This window comes from Lupinus angustifolius, chromosome LG02 (genome assembly GCF_001865875.1).
Source record: "Lupinus angustifolius cultivar Tanjil chromosome LG02, LupAngTanjil_v1.0, whole genome shotgun sequence".
NCBI classification, from domain to species: Eukaryota; Viridiplantae; Streptophyta; class Magnoliopsida; order Fabales; family Fabaceae; genus Lupinus; species Lupinus angustifolius.
In genome coordinates, this window is record NC_032010.1 from 23,750,840 (window position 1) to 23,777,743 (window position 26,904).

The 26,904-nt window shown below is 30.5% G+C and overlaps 3 protein-coding genes across 8 annotated transcripts in view; 1 reads left to right on the forward strand and 2 right to left on the reverse strand.

The window, feature by feature from the left end:
- Positions 4,696-11,936, forward strand: LOC109341778 (probable galacturonosyltransferase 15). 2 transcript variants are annotated; one of them, XM_019579750.1, is made up of 6 exons: positions 4,696-5,025; positions 5,871-5,914; positions 8,273-8,419; positions 9,621-10,202; positions 10,575-10,877; positions 11,317-11,936. In XM_019579750.1, the coding sequence occupies exons 1-6, from the start codon at positions 4,809-4,811 to the stop codon at positions 11,605-11,607; spliced, it is 1,584 nt and encodes a 527-aa protein (XP_019435295.1). In that variant the 5' UTR covers positions 4,696-4,808; the 3' UTR covers positions 11,608-11,936. The 2 variants fall into 2 exon arrangements, with proteins under 2 accessions (XP_019435295.1, XP_019435302.1); XM_019579757.1 differs by lacking the exon at positions 11,317-11,936 and adding an exon at positions 10,931-11,283 and having other exon boundaries at positions 10,575-10,894.
- Positions 13,393-19,666, reverse strand: LOC109341794 (agamous-like MADS-box protein AGL5). 3 transcript variants are annotated; one of them, XM_019579779.1, is made up of 9 exons: positions 19,558-19,666; positions 19,003-19,253; positions 16,625-16,706; positions 16,198-16,259; positions 15,635-15,734; positions 15,415-15,456; positions 14,773-14,814; positions 14,507-14,673; positions 13,393-13,684 (listed from the first exon to the last, which is right to left on the reverse strand). In XM_019579779.1, the coding sequence occupies exons 2-9, from the start codon at positions 19,242-19,244 to the stop codon at positions 13,681-13,683; spliced, it is 741 nt and encodes a 246-aa protein (XP_019435324.1). In that variant the 5' UTR covers positions 19,245-19,253; positions 19,558-19,666; the 3' UTR covers positions 13,393-13,680. The 3 variants fall into 3 exon arrangements, with proteins under 3 accessions (XP_019435324.1, XP_019435313.1, XP_019435317.1); XM_019579768.1 differs by having other exon boundaries at positions 19,536-19,664; XM_019579772.1 differs by having other exon boundaries at positions 19,003-19,446; positions 19,558-19,662.
- Positions 24,889-26,904, reverse strand: part of LOC109341815 (zinc finger BED domain-containing protein RICESLEEPER 1-like) — a 5,444-nt gene continuing 3,428 nt past the window's right edge. For 2 of the 3 annotated variants that reach the window (XM_019579787.1, XM_019579801.1), the window contains exon 3: positions 24,889-26,016. In XM_019579787.1, the coding sequence (XP_019435332.1) occupies positions 25,187-26,016 (830 nt within the window). In that variant the 3' untranslated portion in view covers positions 24,889-25,186. Of the gene's footprint in view, positions 26,902-26,904 lie in introns of all 3 variants that reach the window. The other variant, XM_019579795.1, reaches the window with a different exon arrangement.

Consider the following 26,904-nt stretch of genomic DNA (forward strand, 5'->3'; position numbering starts at 1 on the left):
TAATTTAAAATTTTGAACAGAAATATTTTGTTTCCAAATGAAAAAATGTGGTGGGAAATGTATCTCTAAATTGATCTTGGGACGTATAGCCTAAAGTGTGCCACATGTCCTCTTGACCTATTTTTAGGCCAAACAAAGAGGGGAGTAGAGATACTAGGCCCACTTGGACGTGATATGCATTCTTATATCGGAGACAATTATGTTTGAATTGGAAACATTCACAACTATGTGAGGTTAATTCAGTAAATAGTTTTCTCATCCACAAGACTTGAATCTAAGACCTTGGTTAACGAGAATCAAACATGTACTATTTGTACTATTTTTAGGCCAAACAAAGGGGGAGTAGAGTTAGTAGGTCCACTTGGACATGGCATGTTATCTCTTTAAACACAACATCACCAAACCTCGTGAGAAATAGGTTATAGTACGTTGTGTCACTTTATATATCATAGTTTCTGATTAATTAAGAAAATATATTTAAATTAAAAAATTAATAATTAAATGATTTATGAAATGATTGATTTTTATGGAATATAAAATATGATTCCCAAACCTCAAATCAAGCATGTGCATTCTTCATTAATCCACCTTCACCTTTCCTTCATAAATTTTGCTTTTGACTTTATGCCCTCCATTATCTTCCCCTTTTCACCCGTGGTTATTGTAAACCATTAAATATTTTTTTACTTTTAAAAATGCACCAAATCAACTTCACTTTTTGTTTGTTTGGTCTTTTTTTTTATGTCTTTACGAAGATATTTCTTGGTTTTTGGAGGAGGGATTAATTTCCTTCCAAGAATTATTACTGTCCATTTCAATAATTGTCGTTTTCAAAATTTGAAAATTGCGATTTGATGTTATACAAATACAATACTAAAAAATCATATTTTATCCTATACTAGATGAACTTTTGGTATTGCTTAGTCTTCTAATTCTGCTATTGCTTAGTCTTCTAATTCTGCTATTCATAAACATTATTTAAGTCAAGACATTATTAAAACTTGGTTTGATTCACATTCTTTAGTCTTCAATCATAAGTCTCCAAACCAACAAGATGTCGGTCTAATAATAATGATATAAAGTTCTGCTATATCACATGATGATTAAAATGTCAAAAGTTTGATTCCTGAGATCAACCACGAATCTTAAAAAGAATTATTTCCTTACTCAAAATAGTGAAATGATACATTTGTTACTACAAAAAAATACATTGTAAGCTACACACCGTAATAACTAAGGTAAATGGTGACATCATAAAGTCCAAAGAATAATTATTTATAACACATCAAAAGTCAAGCAATGTTATTATTGGTGGTGAAAGACAATACATCAAAGCACCGGAAACAGTGGCAAAGAATCAAAGATACAGCTGAGTTCAACATTAACAATAAATGTGATATAAAGGTATATAATTGTTCTGGAGTAAAATTTAAATAAAAATCACATATTTTATAAAATTGAGAATATAAAACATTCAAATCTCCATCACCATTTATCTAATTTTCTTGTATTTTATCTATTTTACTACAAAGATACAGTTCTTAACAAAAGTAATATTATGCTGGTTTATATTAAATTTATTTTATACCCAAAAAAATATTAAATTTATTTTAATTTTTTAAATATATCCCTTATCTCTTTATAGTTTTTATTTTCTTTCTATCACCTACACAAGAGTAATACATAACAATAAACTAAGAACACATTTGTTTCAAAATGTGACAAACAAAAGTGAAAAAAATTCTGCAAACACGACATATAAATATAAACATGGACCAGTTCTTCTTCCATTAACTGTAACAAAAAACATGGAGTAGTTGGGATGATTACTTAGAAGAATAAAGGATTTATAATCATCTCATATAGAAGAAAATATAATATTTATACACTATTAATATAAAAATTTATATACAATTAATATATTATTGATTATGTATGCGTAGACGGGCAGGAGACAAACTTAGGAAGAGATTTCAGAGTTTGGAAGTGAGAAAAGATCCAAGGGGGCAAGTGGATTGAGTTTGAAAAAGGATATTCATTTGTTCTATGTGAGAGATAAAAGAAACCATATTTGTTATCTTATAAATTATGTAACTACATGTATTATTGGTTTATTATTAGTTGAAAAAATATATTTAAGTTAAAATATTAATAATTAATTATTTTTCTGATCAATTACAGTTTATGATATATATAATGGTACAACTTGTGGGAAAACAAATATGTATATGAGATAAAACCTGTCCTTGTTTTGATGTTATTTACAGCATAGCATATAACAACAACCATTAATTCTATTGTTCCCTTCAATTGTCTCTCTCTATTTATAGTATCAATGATGGATAACATTTCTAATGCAATTATCATCTTATTTTTGTCTTCATATTTGACAGTCTTGCATGCTCAATCATGTTAAAATTGAAATGAGAGTACATCTTCTATCTCATAGTTTATACTACTTTATGTATAATAAGTTGTGATTAGTTAGAAAAAAACTTAATTAATTAGGTATTTTCAGGAGATGACTCACACTTGCACATTATTTCTCACTATTTTGTTTCTTCAAAATCTTCCTAATATCTCACCATGGTGACAATGGTGTATCTTGTAGTGAAGTGATGAATGTTATGATAATAGTTTGATATGGGAGATGAGAGAACAAGGGAAAGGGAAATAGTAGATGTAAGTAATAAAGAGTGTCTACAATTTTGGGTGTAAAGTTACTAAAATTTGGATATAATTTAATATGTAAATAGAAATGATGTATAAAATTTGGTGATAACAATAAATAGTTAGTTTTTCTATTGTATGGGAATTTTTTTAATGGATGCAAGAAATATTCTCTCACACAAAATGACAAAATGCTTATGTATAAAAAATTGGGCTCACCGACTTGATAAATGGCACAAAATGGAAAGGTGATATAAACTTAGACAAAAAATATCATATAATTAGATTTAAGAATAAAAATGAAAAAAATATTTATTATGTGTTTTGTGATTTTTTTGTGAAGTAACAAAACAGTGATGTCTTTTTTTGTATAGAACATTATCATATGAAAATATTGATTCTCAACTTTTGTTGTGATGTTTATATTCAATATGGACATAAAGTGGGAATAATGAAGTTCAAATCATGATATTCGTACAATTTCCTCATTCACTCTCCCATGAAAAAAAGACCTGTGGAAAATAATTATATTTTTTATATTACATATAGTATATAATGTATGATATAAATATTGTTCATGCCCCAAATGTTGTGTAAGTGTCTCGTATACATGAGTGAACAAAATCCAACCTTATTCGCTCACCCGTTACGATCCAATCATGATCGAATCTAAATAGGATGAGGTCTCATCGGGTCTATGACTGAGTTTGAGTTCAAAAATTAGACACGGTTAATATTTATAGTCGGATATGGACCAGTATGGCCCAATATGGCCCAGTCGGACTTGATCCATAGTCACTCACTCATAATGTATGTATATGTCTTTATTCAAATGTGTACAAAGTAATAATACTTTTTTGGTCGAAAGTATCACTAATTCTCTTTTTTCATGATAAATACATGATTAATAATATATAGCTATATCATTTTATATGTCAAATTACATATTCATGTCTAGGGTCAAATTCAGGTTTAAAAACTAACTCGATCAATATTTAAGGTTAGGCTAACTTCGAATCTATGGTCGAGTCCATATTCAGTGTCAGGTAATGACCCAACCAACCTTTAAAATCGGGTAATGATAAACCTTAACTTACCCCAATCCTTTCCATGCTCACCCCTAATTGTATCTATGAGATGTGCATCATAGTCCTCACTTCTTTCACATCTCAATTCAATTCTTTGGTAAACAATCACTGAACCATTTTAGGCAAACAGTCACTGACAATAATCCTTTTTTTCAACAAATAAATAAACCCTGCTGCTGCAATTATGTTTTCTTACAAACGCTAAAGTCACAAAGTTGGTTATTAATAATGAAATAACATGTGCGTATAAAAAAATGTAATGGTTTCTCTCTTGCATTGAGATTTATGCTGCTTTACCAAACCATTTAATTAAGGCCATATATTTCCCGTACCAAATAGTTACACAAATTAATTGAGCCGACCTTGCTTCTCCCAACATCTTCATCAAATAGTAATATCTATACATTATCAGTGTAAAAATTTATACACAATCCATATATTATCCATCATTCATTTGAATTACTAGACATGATTTAATATTTATGTATATATTTTTACACTTATGTTAACGTTGAGAAATAATGTATATATTAGGTTGAGGGAGGTGTCGGCGAGACAGTGTCAAAAGTGTAAATAAAGTTAAAAAGCAGTGGCGTGTATGAAGCACTTAAATCCCCACAAAACGCGTAGCATATAGAATAATTCCCACTGTATCGTCTCGATCTAATTTCTAACCATTTCCCGGGCCTTTCTTTTTCTCAATTAAAAAATACATTTATAACTAGCGAATGATATAAATAATCAAATCAAATTCTCATAATAAATGGTCATTGGTTTAAGTGTTACATATTACTTTTTAAACAAAATCTCGGGTCAGGTATTTGTTTTCTCCAAGAAAATATATTCCAAAGTAAAATTCGAAACCCGTGATCTCATTGCATTACAAACTCAATAACCACTTTTTTCTCTCACTATATATATATATATATAAATATCCAAGTAGTGTGAGTGACGCAGTAAAGTATAAAGTATTGGTGAAGCTTCAGAGTTCAGATCTCTTGTGTTTGATTGGATTAGAGAAAGGAGAAAGACACGAATGGAATTCAGAAGATGAAGTTCTATGTATCTACAAAGGGGATAAAGAGAGTTGGAAATGGATCACCTAAGAACACTGCTACTGCGGCGGCGGCTGCTGCTGCTACTGGACGCCGGATTTCTAACCGGACAGTGATTCCGGCGGTGGTGGTGCTAGGGATATTGTCGATTTTCGCCTTTTTGAGGGTTGCGGTTTTGGCGTTGGACTCTTCTTTCATTTGTTCATCTTTCGGTAAATAACATTTCTCTTCGATTTCGAATTCTATTTTTTTTATAAATTATTATGTAAAAGTCGATATGATTTAGCTATATTAATCCGATATAGAAATTAGTGGCAAGTTCTTTTTGGTATTCAGTCAATTTTATTTTCTCTGATTGGAAGAACAAGGTATATGATTTTCAGTGTACAGCTAGAGTACCAAATACAAAAGGGAACACATTTGAATTTCTATCATATATGTTATTCAATGTATAATTTATTGTAATCGGTTAAAAATATATATTTAAGTAAAGATTTAATTTTAAAAAAATATCTTTATAAATAATCTTAATTGATAACACATGGAATAATATAAATTGTGGAAGAAAAATGAGTTCCATGATAAATGAATTCATAGTTTATTTTCAGTTTTTTTATTTATTTCTGAAAAATAAATAAAAAGATGTTTGTTTGTGGCTGATTTTGTTTTCTCTTCGGGTCCACATACTGACAAGTGGGGTCTTGTTTTCAATACTTGTCTTCTGATAGGCAAATTCAAATGTGGCTGTTCCGATTTTATGGATAAGGAAAAGAGTTTAAAATGGGTAGTATAATTTTTTTTATATTGTTAGTATATTATTTATTATTGATTTGTATGTATTATTTTTTTTGAAAGTCAATAGTAGATAATAAAATAATTGTCCATGATTTGTCGATAGTGTAAAAAATACTTACACAGTGAGTATATATATATTAAATCATAGAGAAAATAATTTTGTGTGTCATTTTAAAAGAAATCATTTAATATGTTGAATGAAAATTTCATGATGATAATTTTGAAGTATTTTATAATTTTGTTTATTTAATATTTATTGCAGATTGCTTAGGATGGAGGTTTTTCAGCAATGGTGACACAACAATGGTAAGTCTTCCAACTCCAATTACAAACTTCATTTATGCTATTTTGCGATAATTCATTCTATTTTCATTTATTACTTTCTCTTCTTAAATTGAGTGCCTCTTTAGTATGATTGGTGTAATTCATTTACTTTCTCTACCTGAAAATTGATTTTGAGATTTTACCACTCGAATTACGAAAAAAAATTCATTTTCATTAGAGATTATAAAAGTATTTATAGTTATCATAAAAAATTACTAATATTTGTTTGATAGTAAATTTCAGATAGACGGGTACAAAACATGATATTGAAAAAAACCCCACATAAAAGTTAATTTGACAATATTCCTTGGTAGCTTATCACATAACATGATTTTTGGTTTGTTTAGTAATATCACAAAGGAGCTTATAAATTGTTCAACTAGTTTATGTGGCAAAAATAAATACGTTATATGCTAGTATTTAATAAATGGAGTTAATACGTTACAGTCATATAAGTCAATAACTTATATACTAATTTTATTTTAACATAGGAAGAAGCTAATCAACGAATATTCATTATGTTTGATTTAGTCACCTAATTTTGAACATGTTTGATTTAATCAACTAATTTATCAGCTCTCAATTTTCAACTTGTAACCACCAGAAACTTTATAATCCTCCGACTAAGAACGTGTTTGGTTCAAGTTATTAATAATTAGATAGTCCGAATGATAAAAAATAAAGTTAAAGAACTATGTGTATATTTATAAAAACAATTTTAGGATTATGATTAAAACTTTATCAAACACCATCAACAATAGAATTATGCATATTTAGTCCCTAATGACCCTTTTTAGCAAAATTATGTCAAATAAATACCCTCTAAATTTGAGCTCTTTTCTCTATAGATGACCACCATTCTCCACATTATATCCTTTTTAAAATATAAATGCAAATCTGATTAATCATTTTGTCAGTTTTTTTTTTAATTTTTTATAAAAGTGGTTTCAATTGCTATAATTCGAAAGAAAATATTCTATCATCTTTCCACCTGGAAAGTGATTAATCCTGATTATTAGTAGGAAGACATTCTTGGAGCACAAAAAAATATAGTTTTCATATAATTTGAAATATTAAGATAATAATGAAAAATAAATGTCTTGAAACTTAGAAATAACTAAATGAAAGGCAAGTGGATTTAATAATTATAATATTGAATTTATGAAATTATTGTAACTATAGCTGCTACTTAATCTGAAGGCCCGTAAAAAGGCCTTCCAATGGGAGTGTCAAAGAAAGGAAAAATAGGAAAAGGTCGCAGAGCATTTCTCACACAGCTTATGTTTATCATGGAAATAAAATAATTAAATGAAAAATGAAATAAATAAATAAATCTCCCTAACATATTAGTCTATAAATCCTGTCACACTTGGAGTGATGGACTTAACATTTCTTCATAAGACAAAATGACATTTTTCTCATTGGTAGTTGATTTATTTTTGTCAGTAACATGTTACCATCAAAGTAAGTAAGGAGATTTTTACAGAAATTTATAAAAAAAGATATAACATTTTACAAAACATAAGCAATAATATTTGAACACGTGACATCCTAAGGAATGAGGAGGATAATTTGTAGAGAATGATTTGACAAAAGGAAAATTATTTTTTTTATCTTATACGGAATAATATGATTTTGTATACTATTAACTTTTTTGTCTAAGCAAACAAATAAAATTTTACCTAATAAATATAATAAAAATTAACATTAAATTTTAATATAGAAAACGTATGCATGCATACATATCAGGTTTGGTCAAATATGCTTGAAAATAAATAAATCACACATGATTTTTAGAATCGGATACGGACATAACTTACATTTTTTAGGTTTGATATTATTTTGATACTAACAAAGGTGTCTCCTTATCCATTTGTTTGATTAAAATAAAACATTTCTAAGAACATGATAAAGTTTTAAAAAATACCATTAATGAAAAGAATAAGAGAAGAGAGGGAGTAGGACAAAAGTTATTTTACATCTAAAATTGACATTCTTTCTAAAACTAACACTCACATTTCCTCATATTTTAAGATTCCTATTAATGTTAATTTTCTAAATTGTTTTCTTCAAATCTTCTATCAAATATCAACATACCACCTTTCCAAAGGAGATTAATGGACACAGCTTACTAAATAGTCTAGATTAAACACAGGACAATACAGTGTTTTAAATGAAGTTGTAATACATATAGTAAGATACCTTATTTGGCATTTTTAAAATAATAATAATAAATGAGAAAAAATGTATGCAATGACAGTATATGAGTTTTATCATATTTTATGTTCTGGTATATGCGTTCTGTTTTCTTACGGTGGTAATGCGTGTGCATGCATGAAGAAACTCAGAGCTGAGCTGATCAGAGCGCTAATGGAGGCAAATGATGGTAATGTTAATGAAAGAGGAGCAGATACATTCAATGAGCTTGTGAATGTAATGGCATCAAAACAAGACCTTAAGGCATTTGCTTTCAACACCAAAGCCATGGTACATAATCTTTTTTAGCAATATTTATTCTGTTTTCTTTTGCTAGTTAATCTTATAGGTAGTAATGATAATGATGTTTTGTTAGTTCGTTTCCCCTGTGATTCTTTTTTTGTTGGGTAACAATCAAACCAAACCTTACACTAGATGTGAGCTTTCATCATTGAACCTTAAACTTTTGTCATTGTCTCTCTAGGTTGTTAAATACCAAGATGGGATAAATAGAATGAAAACAAGAAAGAAGTTTCCCAATTCTCCCTTTATCTCTTCTGCTTAGGAGGCTCTGGACTCTGAATCCAAGTCAACACCATTTTGTCCCTAGCAGCTTTCATCCTTGAACGTAAAACCTTTGTACCATTAATTATTCCAGAAGTTGGTTGCATTGTCTTGGAATAAATCAAATTCAAGTGGTTCTTTAAACTCTGCGAAAAAAAGGATAAAACAGGCAAGCAACAAAAAAAATCAGTGTCTAAAATTCAGTAGTACCGTACTAGCAATTGTTATATATTAGTTAGTTATCACATGAAATTCATCCAAAAATCTGGATTGGCACGATCGATATGATATTTATTTTTCAAAATGATAGTTTTTATGTTATCAGCCTTTTAGATGTTATAAAGGTGAGGGCTTGACATTGGTTCATATGTTTGAGTGGAAAAATTGTGTCATTTTGCAGAATGATGTATGTGTTCTCAGAATGCATTAAACAGTTGTCTGGTTCAAGGATGTAATTACAATGTAATGGTGGGTTTGAGTACTGCTTATACTCACATACATGTGTGTGATCTGTATTAGTACCAGGGTTTGGTTCAATAGTTTTGAATTTTCATTTCAAAGATTCTTAGATAATGCAATTTTATAGGTACTAGAAGGCGGATTTATTTGTTTCCTTACATATGTCCACAGGTGTTTTTAAATTTAGAGCAGGTCAGTCAAAGTCTTAAAAGATTAGAGATTGAACTGGTTTCATGTTAGACTGTGTTTGAGACTTGACTCTACCTACAATTTATCATCTTGGCTTGTACTCCTTTTTTGGAATTAAGTTTCAACAATCATGCATTTGCAACATAACATTCGACTTCAAATCACGAGAATATCATTTATCTTTCATTTATAGAAGATCATATCATAATCAAAACCTCTCGAGTTCGTGAAGTTTTAGTTCTCTGACCAAACATGCTATTTCTTGAATGTTCATATGCAGTTTTTGCAGATGGAACGCAAGGTGCAATCAGCCAAGAAGCAGGAGTCAGTTTCTTGGCATTTAGCTTCACATGGTTTTCCTAAAGGTCTACATTGTCTTTCTCTGAAGTTGGCTGAAGAATACGCTGTAAATGCCATGGCCCGTTCTCGTCTACCTCCTCCTGAATATGCCTCTCGCCTTGTTGACCCCACCTTTCACCACCTAGTTCTCTTTACTGACAATGTCCTTGCTGCCTCTGTTGTTGTAGCCTCAACTGTTGAAAATTCAGCCAACCCTGAAAAATTAGTTTTTCATATTGTTACAGACAAGAAAACTTATACTGCAATGCATGCTTGGTTTTCTATCAACACAATTAAATCAGCAGTTGTTGAAGTTAGGGGATTACACCACTATGATTGGTCTGAAGAAGCAAATGCTGGTGTTAAAGAGATGCTGGAAACTAATCATTTAATTTGGAAGCATTATTACAACAATTATATAGAAAATGACCTCCATGATGGTGAAGAGCTTAACAGATATTTGGAAGCTTTAGGGCCCAGCACCCTTTCGTTATTGAATCATCTCCGTATCTATCTACCTGAGGTAATATCTATCTCCTCACCCCATACATTGTAAAAATTGATTAAAAACTACGGCTTCACAACTGATGACAACAGATTACGAAGTATTTATAAGTTAAAGCAAGTAGTGTAAGAAAAGAGTATGAAAATATTATTACTCAAGAAGGGATGGATTTACACTAGTGTAGGTGATTTCTTACTACACTCCATCTTAGCTATCGATCCTATTTTCATCCAACTGTTTAAATAGCTTACAGAAATAGTAATATAAAATCAACGGCTAAAAATAGATATAAGTAAAAGATTGCCTACACCTGTGTACACGGACCGTCCATCTTGTTACTTACATGCTTGATGATGGTTGTATCATAATCTGATTTTGGTACCATCACAGCTGTTTCCAGATCTCAACAAGGTGGTATTTCTGGATGATGATGTTGTAGTACAGCATGACATATCTTCATTGTGGGAACTAGATCTTAATGGCAAAGTCAGTGGTTCAGTGTTCAAATCTTGGTGTGAGGACGGTTGCTGCTATGGAAATAAATATGCCAACTTCTTGAACTTTTCACATCCTTTTATATCATCCAACTTTGTTAGTGATCTGTGTGCATGGACCTATGGTATGAATGTATTTGATCTTCAAGCTTGGCGGAGAACAAATATTACTGAGACCTACCATCACTGGTTGAGACTTGTAAGTATATGTTGATGTGCTTAATGAAGTTAGCTTCATTCCCTCAAAAAATATGTTCTGACAAATTTCCATATGCACCAAGTTGGAACTAGTAAAACAATGTTTAGCTTCACATTTGCCCTTCAAAAGGGCGTCTCATATTCTTGATGAAGAAGAACACCAGTGATTTAAAATGTCCATAAAGTATCATTTTGGACTATGAGAAGCATGAAGGAAGAATTAATTAGTCTCAAGCACTGAATTATTTTTCCTTAACTGTATACTATCACTGAAGTTAGAACTGCTTTATGTTTTCTAAACCATACAAAATAGAAATGAAACTTGTTTCAAATCATATGAAAATGTTCATTGAGAGAAAAATATTGCAGTGATTTAATTCTTTATCTTGAATGGTATTGTGTGATGCTATTAACTGTATAAATTATTTAATTTCACACAGAATGTCAAGTCTGGGTTGGGATTATGGTATCCTGGAGTGCTTCCACCTGCCTTGATTGCTTTTGAGGGTCAAGTCCATCCTATAGATTCATCATGGCTTGTGACCGATTTAGGTTATCGCCATCAGTATGAAGAAATTAGCATAGAGAGATTGGAAGCTGCTGCTGTTGTTCATTTCAATGGCCCTGCAAAGCCATGGCTTGAGATTGGTATACCAAAGGTTCGAAATTTATGGATTAGATATGTAAATTTCTCTGATAAGTTTGTTAGAAGATGTAGGGTTATAGCTTGAAGAGATAAACTTGTCCCAAATTAATTCCAATATTCATTTTGAAATTGAACAAGTGATACTGTGTTAGATCAGAGGGAAGAAGGTTTTGCCTTCAGTCTCTGACTCATTTGCTCTGCACAGTATAGTATCAAAACATTGTTCCATGTCCATATAAATAGCAAATAGATAATGTTACTACACAATACCATGTTAGAAGAAGCAGTAGCTACAGTTTTAAGAAAGATATACTCAGTTGTGTTATGTAACAATATTGTAAAGGGTGAGGTTATTGACTCTCTCAAATATTAATTCATACTCTTCTTTAATCAATTATAATTTCCTACAGCAAATTAATTGCTTTTCTAAAGGGATATGTTGTTTTAGTTGTATATTTTGTATTGCATCTCTATTCTGATAAATTTGTATTACCTCATTGATTGATTTGGTAAAGGCTCCCAATTGTTAATGTATTAGGATTCTCTCAAGTATCGGAGCGCTAAATGTATTAAAATAAAAGGAAAAAACAATACGATATGATACATTTACCTCTAAATGCAAAAATGACATGTCTCTCTAGTATCGGAGATGATTCTTTGCCATCGAGGTTTTGGCACACAGACCTGCCATATGTGTGGTCCATGGCATCTACCTTGGGCAGTGGACCATGCCATAGAATGAAAAGCCTATTGCAATATTATCACGTGTGATGAAGTGTTGAGTAGTTCATATCTTAAGGCCCCAACAGCATTTATGATTTGTGTTCTATGTTTTCTAATTAGTACTACTCAGAAGAGAGTGATAGTGGTGGTAACTGGTAAGTGAGTGAATTGGAAAATTGTTTACAAACTATAATAATGTTATGTAAAAAAAGTAGCATACATGTTGTAGGTAAAAGGAAGTTTAAATATACAATTAATGTATTTTGCCGACCAGCAAAGGTTAAATTTGTATGATGCAATTACTAAAAAACAAAATTGTGTACTTCACATAAATTAATCATATGCTATATTTCTAAGAGTTTAAAATCTATGCATTAACAGTGTAAAGTTTTTACACTGTCAGCACATTATTCACCATTGTTTTATAATACTTTTGTTTGAAAGTCAATACTAGCAAATATATGAATGATGGAGATTTGCTGACAGTATAAAAATCACTTACATTGAAACAATGTATACATATTAAATCCTATTTCTAATTACTATTGTGTTATCCATTAAATTGTAAAAAAGCAGTGACACCTTTTCATAATAAATCTGTTAGAATTCTGTTTATTAATAGATTGTGATTTTGTAAAAAACTTAAATTTATATATTGTATTATCTGTTACTCAAATATTTGTTATATTTAACCTTTATCACAAATCATTCAATATTTCACATTTTATTTAGCATTTTTATACAGTTCTACATGTTTTTATTAGATTTAGCCTTTCTCACAAATCATTCAATATTTTACATTTTAAATTTAATGAGCATTGATGATATTCTCTTGGAATGTTTAAGCCCATTGAATTCTAAAAAAGACATGGAACAAATAATGGCAACCATTGTTGTTGCATGAAGCTGAGGACTTTCTAAAGCAATCCAGCATAAAGGCCTATTTGGGTTACAAATGCAATTCATATATGTTGGAGGGAACAAACATGCCTGAAATGTAATTTTCTTTCTCATATGAGACAATGTTGAGATAAAAAATGCAACCAATGAATGAACTTTATATATCATGCAGAAAATGCTAGAACTCAGAAAGAAAGCACCAATATAATGTGTCATGGCCAAGAATAAATTACAATATTGAAGTCCCTTTATGCAGAAACCCCAACCTTTTCATTTATACTAATCTGAGAACATATTTAATCATGCATGCATTTTACAGTATAGTAGCTAGTAGGCTCAACCAAACACATACAAATAATACTAGTTAGGAGGGAATAAAAACTAGGTCTTAATTATTGAAAGATTAAACAATATTTATGAAGTTTAGGTGTCAAATAATGGTGCTTTTTCTAGTTTTCAGTTTGAAGAACTTCAGTAAAGGAAATGCTCTCCATAGGAAAGGTTGTGCCACAATTTCCAACAGCTCTCTATCTTATCAGCTGCATCCAAAGGTGAACAAATAAGTGAGAAAATTATATCAAATTGGTTAGTATACCCATCAAGCAAAATCATCAACTATATAGTAAATGAGGCATCAGAAAAGGTATGAACATTCCCCCTTTCTTCAAATCTTTTCCTAATGATTTAATTATTAGTTGCACTACTTCCATTGTTGCAGACTAATTAAGTTGTTTGAACATTTGAGAAGGATTTAAATCTTCCAAAGCATTCACAAATTTACCTAATGTCTATCCCTTCAAGCTTAAACAACTTATACAATGCATGCATGATTGCTTAATGGTTATATAAGTTAGCATAATATCAAGAGTAAGGACATATGCACATTATTTTCTTAATTAGACCAATGTTTTTGGTACAGGTTATTGATTTTTATTAGAAAATAGAAATGATAAGAATGATTTGCTCATAAAATATATTATAGGAGATAGATTCATACATAAAAAAGAGGAAGTTTGATAACATATATATATATATGTGGTCAATACATGTAATTTTGTTAGATATGATAATAATATTATACATAGTAGTGACAGTAGTGTCACACTTGCTGGAAGTTCCTACTTAACCTTACATCAAATACTTTGGCCAAATGGTTTCTACTTTTATTTTTCAACAATACATATATTATATCTAGAGCTTCCATAACATCCAGAGATATATTAAAACTAACAACAACAACCCAACCTAACAACAACTCAGCCTTAATCACACTAGGATCGGCTACATGGATTGAACAACAACATAATGTTTTATTATAAATCATGTTCATTCACAAAACATCGATCTGTACTACTACTTACACAAGTTGGAGAGCAGTGTGGTCTTGACGGGAATATTGATGATTGGAATCTAGGAGATTTACTGGGAAGAAATTCCTGTCATATGGTTGTGATGCTATGGTCTCGCACACATTTCCCTGCTGCACCATATTTTGTTGCTGTTGCTGTGCTCTCTCATATTCAGTTATCTACATAATCCACCAACTAATTAATGGCATGAAAATTTTATGTGATTTTTGAGATTGATTCTTGGTATATATTTGTGTTATGGAGGTAACCAGAGATACCTTAGCTCGCAGAAAATTATTATGGTTTTGTAGCTCAACTTCCTGCACATTGCAGTAATAAGTACACATGTATTAGAAAAGGTTTAACTACCCATATAATTATTTCCACAAAATTTGGAAGAGTTTAGAAATGCTTATATGGTAATTGATATTTTCCATTTGCATTTAAGATAAGAGTATAGAACATAGAACACTAATATTTATACAGTCACTTTCAACACATACATCATACAAATCTACTTCAATACACTTTCTTATTATATTAGTATTTTTTGTGTCTCTCCTCACCTTTCAAGAAAAAACATGATTCTACAATATGTTATCACATTAGGTGTTGAGTTTTGGTTGTATAACATATAACATAAATGTTGACATTCATCCAAGAAAAGTGATTTTCTTTCTAATTAACAGAATATAATGTAGTAATAAAAAAATGACTTTCTTTCATTTATATTACCTATCACCTATCACCTATGCTTTACTACATTAATGAAAGACATTTTTTGACTAACAGTTATAACTTTTGATCTAGTAAATGTTTGATACCATATTTGAAGACTATTTTGGAAGTCATAACTATTTTCTGAAATGTAATAGTAATATATAAAGAAATGTAATAACTTTGAAGGAAATTATGAGTACCCTCTTTTGCATGAACTCCACGTCAGCAAACAATGTTTCATGCTGCAAGAAATTGAGTGTCCACATTAGTCCAAAGGAATAAAGAGATTCTAACTTGCAAGAAAGTTAATATATATTGTCACAATACAAGGCAAAGCATATATATGATTCATATGAAATTATATATTTTTGTAGCTAGTTTTTCTTAACTGATTGATCCCCTAGTTTTTCATAACAATACCTTTCTAGATCTAACTCTGCTTAAACCTTTCTCCAATCTACTTTCAAGGTTCTTTAGTTCCTTTAGACTCAGAGAGCTAAGTGATTCACCAAGGATGTGCCTGCAAATGAAAATTCACTCTATCATTTGGTCTTACATCTATGATCTATCATTCATAATGATTTAATGACTCTCTTTGCATCTCATGAAAATATGATACGGTTGGAGAACAAGAAAAAACAGTTATGGGTGGCTTTTTGGTTTGTCACAATTTTGGACTATTTGACACATTATGAACAAAGTTAACTTTGAGAACTTGAGGTTCTAAATAGAGGAGATGATGAAGCTTATTTTTCTACATTCCTACAACCTTATTAATGCTTGTTTTCCTTTTGTCTTTCTCTTTGTTAATTATAAGGATTCTATGGATAGAAATATCACGTGTTCTCCTAATATTTTTATCTATTGATTAATAAAGTTTTCAATGCTGATAAGAAAAACGAAAAATTCACTCATTAGTTTCATAATTTAATAGAAAAAGCTTGATGAAAATCTTCCATATATAAGAGATGAAAGTACTTTACCTGTTTAAATTCTGAATGTCTCGGATCTGCCTTTTCAATTTAGATGACTCCTGCTGATAAAACTGGGATTGATAAATAGTTATAGTGTTAATTATGTACAAAGAACCTTATTGAGGATAAATATATACTAAATTAGTCACTGGAATAACTAAATTTATCTGGAATACTGAATATAACAAATAAAGTGGTTAATTATTCATAGTGACAAAGTATGCATACAATCCCTCACAATTGGTTTAACCAAAAGTAATTTGTATAAGTGAATTGGATGGAGGTAATAGAAAATTTAAGAGTCATAAAATACACTTATGAAATATCTTCCAAATCTTTTATTCCCTTTATTGTCCTCTAAAAAAAACATCCATGTTCATGATATAAAGAAGTACATTAGTTTTTAAAGGTTATTTGATTATCTGAATAAATTTACCTGTGTATTAGCTTCAGATACAGATTCTGCGTTTGTGGAAGTAGCAGATGCTTTTTTGTACCTTTCAATAGTTCCTCTAACACTGCAAACAATACAAGCAAAGGTGAAATTTTGTTATGATTAAACAAAAAACACAAACAAGTTACTCATTCATTTTTCTTTACATATTCTTTATTATATAAACTCATTACTGAAACTATAAATATGTAACCTTACACAGGGTTTAGATCATTTAGTGGAATTATAGGATATGAAACATGAATACTTGGTTCAAACCTGATTGGTTGTGTTCCTGCCAAGTTGACACAAGATCCAACAATGCATGTGATTGGCTGAAATATAAGTATTCCTAGGTTCAGACAACATGTGTCTTTTACCCATCATGTCCTTACACATGGTGTAATAACCATGATATCAGAATCCTTTTTTTTCAAATGAAAATGATATTTGCATGTAAAAATTATTATGGACAATTGGACATATATATATATGCAAATACTCTTACCCTATTTTCTTATTTCTCGATTACAACAAAAACCCTTACATTATTCTGCTCTTGTTGTATTTTCGTTTCTAAAGAAATAAAAGAGTTTGTTTGTGTCAGCACTCAACAGAGCAGTGAACTACCGAATCTGTGAAACTGAGAAATGCGCATGCCATGCTATGTCTTTCTTTCTGAAGAATATAACATATATAATTATATATCATAGTTAAAATGAGATATTGCTAGTAAGTATTATTATTCAGAAGGTGTAATTGTAACTTTCCCATTTGATTGAATTGTCCAAAACACATAATTGAGAGTAGGTAAGGGAATTGACGTCAGGAATGAGAAGCTTTATTCCACAAACATGAAAGCAATTAAATTTGATGAAAAGAGTGAAGTCATTTGCTTTTTTCTATTCTTAGAATATATGTGACTTCATGTTGATGTTACCTTTAGCTATTCCAGGTATCAAAACCAGAAACCAGAAATCAGAAATCAGAAATCACAGAACAAAGAAAGAATATTAATATCTAAACATGCATTATCATATATAACTTCTTTCAAATCTTAGGAAATTAATGGAAAGGAAGACAATAACCTCATGTCCTTAGTGAAAAACTGTTATCATATCTCAAGTGTCAAGAAAATCACATTTTGCAACTTATTTGTCTTTTAACAACAATAAGAAATAAATGTAAACAAATTCAATTCACAATTTAGAAACGGGTCCAAATTTTAATCTTTATTTGTTTATTCTCGCCAATAAATTCAAGGTATTGAAAGGTAAATAGAGAGATGTGGAGAATATTTCAGCATCCCTCCAACAGAGAAATTTCTTTTGAGACAATGGGTTATGGGCTTGGAAACCCTAACTGCTGCATGATTAATTCTCCACTGTGTAAAGGACAAAATTTATGAAAGTGGGGAACGAAATTTTGACAGCCATGAACCTCTAGATACAACTTTAATTAAGAAATGTTTCAATTTTAAAGAGATCTGTACCCATTTGAGCCCAGAAACCCTAATATTTGATTAATTGGTTCTTAATTAGATCCATTGAGAAAAACCTAACCAAAAATATTTTTAAATTATTAATTTTATTTTTAAGATAATCCAGATTAGCAGTTTTGCACCACTTTACAGTCTTAGAATTGAAATGATTGAAGTGTGACAAGTGAAAACTTGAAACCCTAACTCCTATTGGATGAGCTTGCTTGTGTTATGTCACTGTTTTGCTGACAAGTAAGTACTAAGTGGTATTAAGGAAAAGTCAAAAGAGATGAAGAAAAACTGATGAAAAATTGTGTTTATTGAGTGCATGACAGCTTTATGTTGCAGACCTTTTAAGATTTGATTGTTAACATGTATAGAGAAATTAGAGAGAGAGTTGACAAGGGTGTGAATCTTTGTAACCCTAATTAATAAAAGCTCTTACTCTTCTTCACCTCCTTCTATATACTTTATACTCTTGCACCTTAACATCTATTTCTATTGCTTACTCAGATCTGCAAATCTTTGAAAGAAAACCCATTGGGAAGACACAAAAAAGTGCAACAGGTAGTGAATATAATATTCTTCAAAGCTCATAGAGGGAAAAGAAAGATAAGTATTCAAATGAGAATAAAATTATATGATATTCAAACTACTTCATATAACATCAAAAGCTTAATCGATCCAATCATGTCCATAATAACATAGTAGTCTTATACCCTGATATAATTAATGGACCTTTATAATATGTATATAGACACACCAACAGAAACAACTTCAATAACAAAACATAAAGCATTAACATGTCATTAAATTCATAGATCAGGGAAATTAATTATATATATGTTGTTGAAGTAATGTAAATGATGTAGAAAGAGAGTAGTGTAAGAGAAGGAAGAACCTGTTGTTGGCATATTCATAGAGACGGCCACGGTTAGAGAAAACAACAAGAGCAACTTCTGCATCACACAATACTGATAATTCATATGCTTTCTTCAGCAACCCATTGCGGCGCTTGCAAAAAGTAACTTGCCTATTTGTTGTGTTCTCGATCCTCTTGATTTCTATTTTCCCTCTTCCAGTTTTTTTCTGATTAGAAGAACACCCTTCTGTTTCTGCTTCCATATTTGGATCAAACTCCATGGCTGAAAGCTGAGAGTAATCACCAAAACAAAGCAAAAAAACAAAAAATATAGTTGATATTATTGTCACTTCAATGATGAAATTAAATAAGCAAAACCATTAACCAAATAAGCTAAAATAATTTGTGTTCTTTCTTAAAATGACATGAAGAAAAAGGAGGATTTTATATAATCTTGTTTTTTATTTACTCAAGCTATTATTTCTGGACTAATTAACTATGAATATAGATGATGATCAAAGATGGAGTTAGAGGAATTGAATAAGAAAAAGAAGGAGGAAAAGGGTTCTCACTATCTTAGCTTATAAGTTGTACCTCTTCTAAAGAGCACTATTATTTCTAGCCCTATAGTGTCTTATCTTGCAACTCAGCTGAATTAATGGATGCAAAATATGGAAGTGGGAGAATGGCCTAGCAGACATGTATTTATGGAATGATAATAGACCCTTCAACCATCGATAAATTATGAAAATTTATTCATTTTCTCTTTAACAAAACCACTTCAAATACCACTTTTCCCATGATGGTCTGAAAATTTATCAGTGATTATACCAACTACCACTCATCTTATTTATTATCATTAACAAGTTATTTTTATATATTTTTAGTTTAATGATTTTGCAACAAAAATTATACATAATTGGATGTTCAATATCTAGTAATTGTGTTAACTAAATATGTTGTATTTGATTATTAATGTAGATTGTGATTTTAATTTAATAATTTTACTAATTTCTTAAAAATGATATATTGGCATCTTTTTATAGACAAATGTTAGTATGTTAGTATCGAGGAAGAGAAAAGAAAGGCTTAAGAGCCATGAAATATATTTGACTTCTACACATTTCTTTTCCATTCATTCCCCTCTAAAATTCAAATCTCAAACAAAAATTTAACTTCTATGACAAACGGAAAGATAACTATATAATAAAATTGAGGGCAAATCTCAATTTGACATATCTAAATGTGAGTTTAAATGACAAAATTCAAACAATATCATTTTATCAAACATAAGTTCTATTCATCAAATTTACTTTTACCAAAATTTTCAGTTTGCATAACCATTTTCTGGATATGCATCAACAAGTTTTATTCAAGTTGAAAAATACTTGCATATACTAATGTATGAATTCTGATAGACATGACACAATAAATCAAAATTCAGATATTTAAAATAATTTTAATGAAGGTTTTATTCTCCATTTGAAATAGCTATTTTAATGACATGAATGTAATAAATTGATGGTATCTAATAGGTATTAGCAATACATGTTGTTTTATTCATACCCTATATTATTGGTTGGATCATTCAATAATTTAACTCCTTAATTATGTTATTTTATGAGCTATAGAATAAAGGGATAGAAGGGTGTACTTTGTATTCATCTTTGAAGCTCTAATATAAACCATTCATTTCTTCATGGGGAAAAGGCGATGGTTCCATATATAAAAGGGTCCTTTTGAAAGTGACTTTGGTGATGTGTGGTTTGGTTCAATTTGAATGAGAAAGACATGAACCCAAAAATTGAGAAAGCACTAAATTATAATGCCATGAGAGTGAGAGGCATATTTGTTTCTTGGATTTTGAGTTCTGGACTTTTACCTTACACAATCTATATTTGTTTCCTCCACACCAAGTATTTTATTTTTACTATACTACCATTATTTTAATAATACAATCTATATGAAATATATGCTTCATCTTTCTCCTAGTTCAAACCCTCCAAGTTTTCAAAGACTCGCTAAACCATTTGATAATTCTTAAGTATCAACTTTGTATATTATATACTCACTCAAATTAAGAATTTTTTATTTATCTATACAATTTCTTTTAGTAAGGAAGTATAAGGGTACTTCAACTCAAATACACAACCTAGTTTTTTTACACCAGAAAACTTAAATTAATAGTTGATTATATATTTTTAGTTATAAATTTGGAGGCATGTATATTTTTTATATGCTTCACACCAGTGTTACAGATATTGCATCATACCACACAGTGTGACCAGAAACTTCAGTGAATCATACCCCTAATTGATAAAACACTCAAATTCAAGCGCTCATACATCATAATCATTCATCTTCAATTTTTATCTCAACAATAAGGTCTATTTGTATCTTACTAAACTTACAATTAGACATATTTGAAAGCAGTGTGTTTCTAAATTTTGTTTTCATCCTTTTAGTTTAGCATTTAGTTCATTTCTCTCCAGTCTCCAACTAATATAATATCCTCCATGAAAAGTATACATTGTGATACAAGTTTTTGGTTTCTTGATATGCTAGGTAAGGAATTTAAGACCAATATGAATAAGTATGAGTTTAATAATAACCCTTTTGTGATATGCAAGTCTCTTTTGTTTCTTCTATATCTTTCCACCAATTATTGTAGAAAGTATATAACCTTCATAATCAACTTTATTGGCATAAAACCAAATTGATTTAAAAATTCAAAAAATAAAAAAAGAAGTAAAAAGCAACAAACAATCCATAACTTTTAAGATCGAAGGAAAAAATGAAAAAGAAAAACATTGATAAGATTATCAATCATTATAACATTGGTTCACTCCACTTTACAATCATATAAATTGCTAATATCAAAATTCTACACCAGCTATCCAGAAATATATTTTTTGTTATTGGTTTTAACTTTTATTTACTCCTAAGAAAAAGTGGATAAAGGAGAAATTATATTGGCGTAATGCTCAAGTATTCAAATTTATCATTATTATTTCTTTTATTTATATATATTACCTCTAATAATTGATATTTATATTTCTAATTTACATCTCCTTATGCCACTACATGAAACACTTTTTCTGAAAACTAACTTTTAAAACTATAAATTCCTTTTTTAATAACTATAGTTTTAATAACTTTTAAAACTATAATTTCTTGAATATTGTAGAACTATATAAAGAAGCTTAGCTCCAAATATTTTTTATAAACATGTAAATGTTCTACGTCACATCTTTAACTCAAAACTTTAATATATTATGATTATGAGTTTCTCTTTAATTCTTCCATTTCCATTTCTATAAAATGAGCAACTTCTTCTTCAAATTGGAATACCCAACATAAACACAAAATACTCCATTTACTTCATGTAATGGTATTTTACTTGACTATTATTACCAATTAGTTAGTAGTATGATAAGCAAATAGGATAAGTGACAATCTCCCTATAGAATAAGTAACAATCTCTTGGATTCCCATTCACGTTTTTACTTCACTAAAAGCAACAAGATCCTTCTTTTGGCCACAATGTTTATAGATTTTTTATTAGCAATAATGTTTATAGATATTTCGAGAAAGCCTAGCTACTTATTAGACCAAGTAGCTTAGTGATGAATGGTCCATTTTCATTATACACTTTTCCTAATCTCTCTCATAATGCATTTGATACTCTAGCTACATATACATTTCTCCTACACTTTTGATTCAAATCTTGCCCATTATTTCACACGTTCTGAATCAGTTTAATATCCATTAATCATTATTAAGGCTACATTCTATGTTGTAGGTGACATGACATTATAGAAGGAAATTTAATCCTTAAAATTTATTCTTTTGAGGACCACATATTGTTCAAACTAGGAAAGGGGTTTGACAATAACCCATATATTGATAAGTGCAATTATTCCTTCATACCTACCTTGTAATCATGGTGTCTGGAATTTATATGGCCAAAAACATTTTCCTTCAAAATTTCTCAACCATGCATGCTAAATTATATAGTTAGTTCTATACGTATATAAACCATACAACAGTTCATAAACTAAATAGAACATTATTAGATAACAAATGCATTCCTCAAAGAGAGAAAAAAAGGTACATGAAAACAGAAATGGTTGGTCATTGGAAGGTACAACCATTTTACCATTAATATTGTCATCAATGCGGCAGAGACTAATGATACATATTGGATATGGTTCCTTAATTGTGAGACACCACGTCTTGAACCAAAACCTTAAGGCATTATTTCATGGGCATTTCCTTGTTATAAACTCTTTCATCCCTTCCCGCATATCTAATGTGGGACTTCACACTTGAATAAACCCAACTTGTTTAGTTGAAGATAATGGATGTAAATTTATATATTGGTTCTATACTTGTACCAACATATTCCTCAATATGGACAAACTATGATAAACAATTCAAAGAGAAAGTAATGATGATATGTGCATGACGTACTCTATTGAAAATTAACTCCAATGAGAAAATATTAACATATTTCACATAACTCAAACCTGACTTTATAGATAAGAGCAACCGTGTGACAAATTGAATGTATAAGTGAAAAACCAATAATTACTTTGTTGGAGAAAAATGGGAAGCCAAAGAAAAAAAGAGGTCCCCAAGATTCATGTACATGCCCCAAGCCAGAAAACAAAAGCAAAGTATATTCACCGCCCGAAAGTGTATGAGTTTTATATATTATTAGTATATCATCCATCATTCATATTTAATTATCATTATTTTTCAAAAAAGTAATATCAATAAATGATAGATAATGTACTAAGTACATATAAACCTTTATACTTACCGTGTATATTATACTAAAAAAATTATACACTATTTTGACATATCATTCATAATCTTAATACATGAAAAATTGATGATATACTGATATTCAATGCACGATCCTTTTTCTCATAAAAGCAAATTGTTTTAATATTTTTGGTCTTAATACATGAAAATTGACATGGCTCTTCTCATCTTGTGATTCATAAATCATAATCATAGAAATTAATAGTTGATGTGGACCATAATCTATAATATGGAGACACAATCTATAAGTGTAGCACATAATAGCAATATTGTGATCATGAATTGTTAACAGTTGGGAACCACAATTCAAAATGATGAAAGCAACTAGGTGAAGGATTGATTAGGTGAGGACCACAACTAGAACCTGATATTTATGCTTGAACCTAAAAAATGAAGGCTTAGATTTCAACCATCAATACAACACTTGTTCCATAAATGGAAGGGTAATTAATCTGATCTTTAAAGTCAAGCTTTATAGATAAGAAGCTTATGAACACTTACTATTGACATGATTTTAAAGGAAACAAGTAACACTATAAATGTGAATAACATTACCCACACATGAGAGTGATTGGTCTAAGGAATTAATGGTATACTTGTAGCATTGCTACATTGATTTTTAGTTCTGTTTACTTGTTCAGGTCCTAAAAGGAAAGGGAAATTGGCTTCTTTCTAGTTTCTCATTTTCTTTGTACAATATGCATCAAAGACAATCTTTATTTATTATTGTAGGCACAAAAGAAAATCTTATCTCATCTATATCTTTGTATTTATTTTCCAAAGCAAAAAACTTTTTTTATTAGTGATTATAACATTGGAAGTTAACATATCTATTTCTCCAATCAGCTTTCAAAATTGTACAGAACCCTATTGACTTGTGATCCTAATTAGACAAAACACCAGAATCATGTATTTCACAGTTAACATACCTAAGAGTTATTGTGGACTGCAAATTAGAGGTTGCACAACCTAGAGGCAATGGAAGATACCAAGTGTTAATAATTATGTGATGCTTGTATATTATTCCTTTTAAATTTAATTAAGGTAAATAAAAAGGCTAAGCAATGCTCAATATATTGAGAGAGTAGACAGATATTGAAGAAATTGTATACTAGAGATTAAAGAATGGCCTTTAAGCAGACAAATGTACATAGATGATTGTCTCTTGCCGTGCCTCACAAGTCACAGATTACTAAAACAAGTAACTAATAAAAACATAGAGCTGTCAAAGAAAGTCATAAAATCAACTATATAAGTTGCATAAGGCTATAAGCCAAACAGAATGTGAAATACAAAGGGTCATGAAAGTTGACATGTAGAAGATCCAACTTACAAGGGTGATACTTCTAACAAAATTGACATGCAGGGTTATACTGCAGGGGAAAAGCAACTCTTAATTTTCCAATTCACTCCTTATCCAATCTTGTGAACACATCAATGCTTGGACAGTAGCAGGATTAAGTGAGCTCCAATCGCGATCAAGGATTCTGCCACTATTGTTAAATGCCAACTCCGGAAGAACCTTTGACATTGGAATTCCTAATACATTTCGTGCCATCATGGATAAGACGGGGTACCTGGGAGTGTGGACTTTCCACCAATTTAATATGCTGAAGTCAACATTGCGCGGAAAAAGAGGCTCTTCTAAGTACTTGTCTAGATCAGATTTACCACCTTCACCCTGAGAAGTTTCATTGAGGAATTTGTCAAATCCCATAAGTCTGTCCCTTGAGTTCTTTTCCGAACTGGGTAAGCAAAGTAGACCATTGCCAACTTGCCAGGCCAAACCCTGATCATCAAAAGCTAATGGAGAGCAGATTGAATGTTCATTGTATAGAGCCTTCACACCCTCAAGAACCTCGTTAATGCGACCAGCAGAAGTGCTACCATAGATTTGTGGATAGTAATATTCTACCAATTTCATCTTGAATCTAGGATCTAACATGGCTGCAACTGCCAACCCTAAGCTACATTTTTCCCAATATTCATCAAACTTGCTTCGCATTCTTAATGCCAAAGAACTAATATATTCATCTGAATTTTTGCACCATTCAATCAAATGCAACTTAACATCACAGAGCTCGGGGAAATATATGTTTGCGGTTGGATACTTGCTCCTAGTGAAAACATTCGTAACCTCAACAAAAAGTTTCAAGTAGCTAGTAATGGCAGTGACCCTCTCCCACTCTAAATCAGATAAATTAATTGTGTAGCCATTGTCATTTTCTTGCAAAAGCATAAAAACATCCCTGAATTCTAAGGCAGCTTCGAGCATTGAATATGTGGAATTCCATTGCAGTGGATTATCTATAGATAAGCACTTTTGACTCGTGATCCCAACCTCTTTAGACATCACATTGAACTTTTCATATACTGTTTGTGAACTTTTAATATAATGAATACTTTCTCGAACCCTGTTGACTATTTCACTCACAGCTTCCAAAGCATGCTGAACAATGACACTAAGAATATTCGAAGCACACCGCATATCAAATAATTGACCATTACAATAAAGAAATCTGTTTTGCGAAAGTCGATCGGTGATTCTTACATTAATGCTATCACTGGTGGAACTATCCAATACGATGGAGAACAACTTGCGATCAATATCCCAATCCATCAGACAACTCATGATATTTTCCAAGAGCATGTCTTCAGTATGCAAAGGATCAATTATGATAAAATTTAGAATCCTCCTCCTTAACAACCATGATTCATCTATGTAATTTGCTGTCAAACATAAATACTCAGAGCCACATATAGCAGTCCACACATCAGCAGCAAGGCTGATTTTCCCAGGCAATTTATCCAACATGTCATTCATCTTTTGTTTCTCCTTCTCATAAATCTCGATGCAGTCAGCCTCAACCCTGTTCAATGTCACAAGCTCAAACAACGGTTGCAGATTTTTTACAAATACTCTGAAACCCACATGCTCAACCATGGTCAACGGATATCCATGTAGAATAATCATGCGAGCAAGATCAAATCGACTCCGCCTTTGATCAAAGTTACTGTTTCCAGTGTCGACAGTTTCTTCTTTCATCTGCTCCTGCTCAAATTTAATATTCACAAGACTAAGGGAATCATCTTTTTTCTGGTCTATATCTA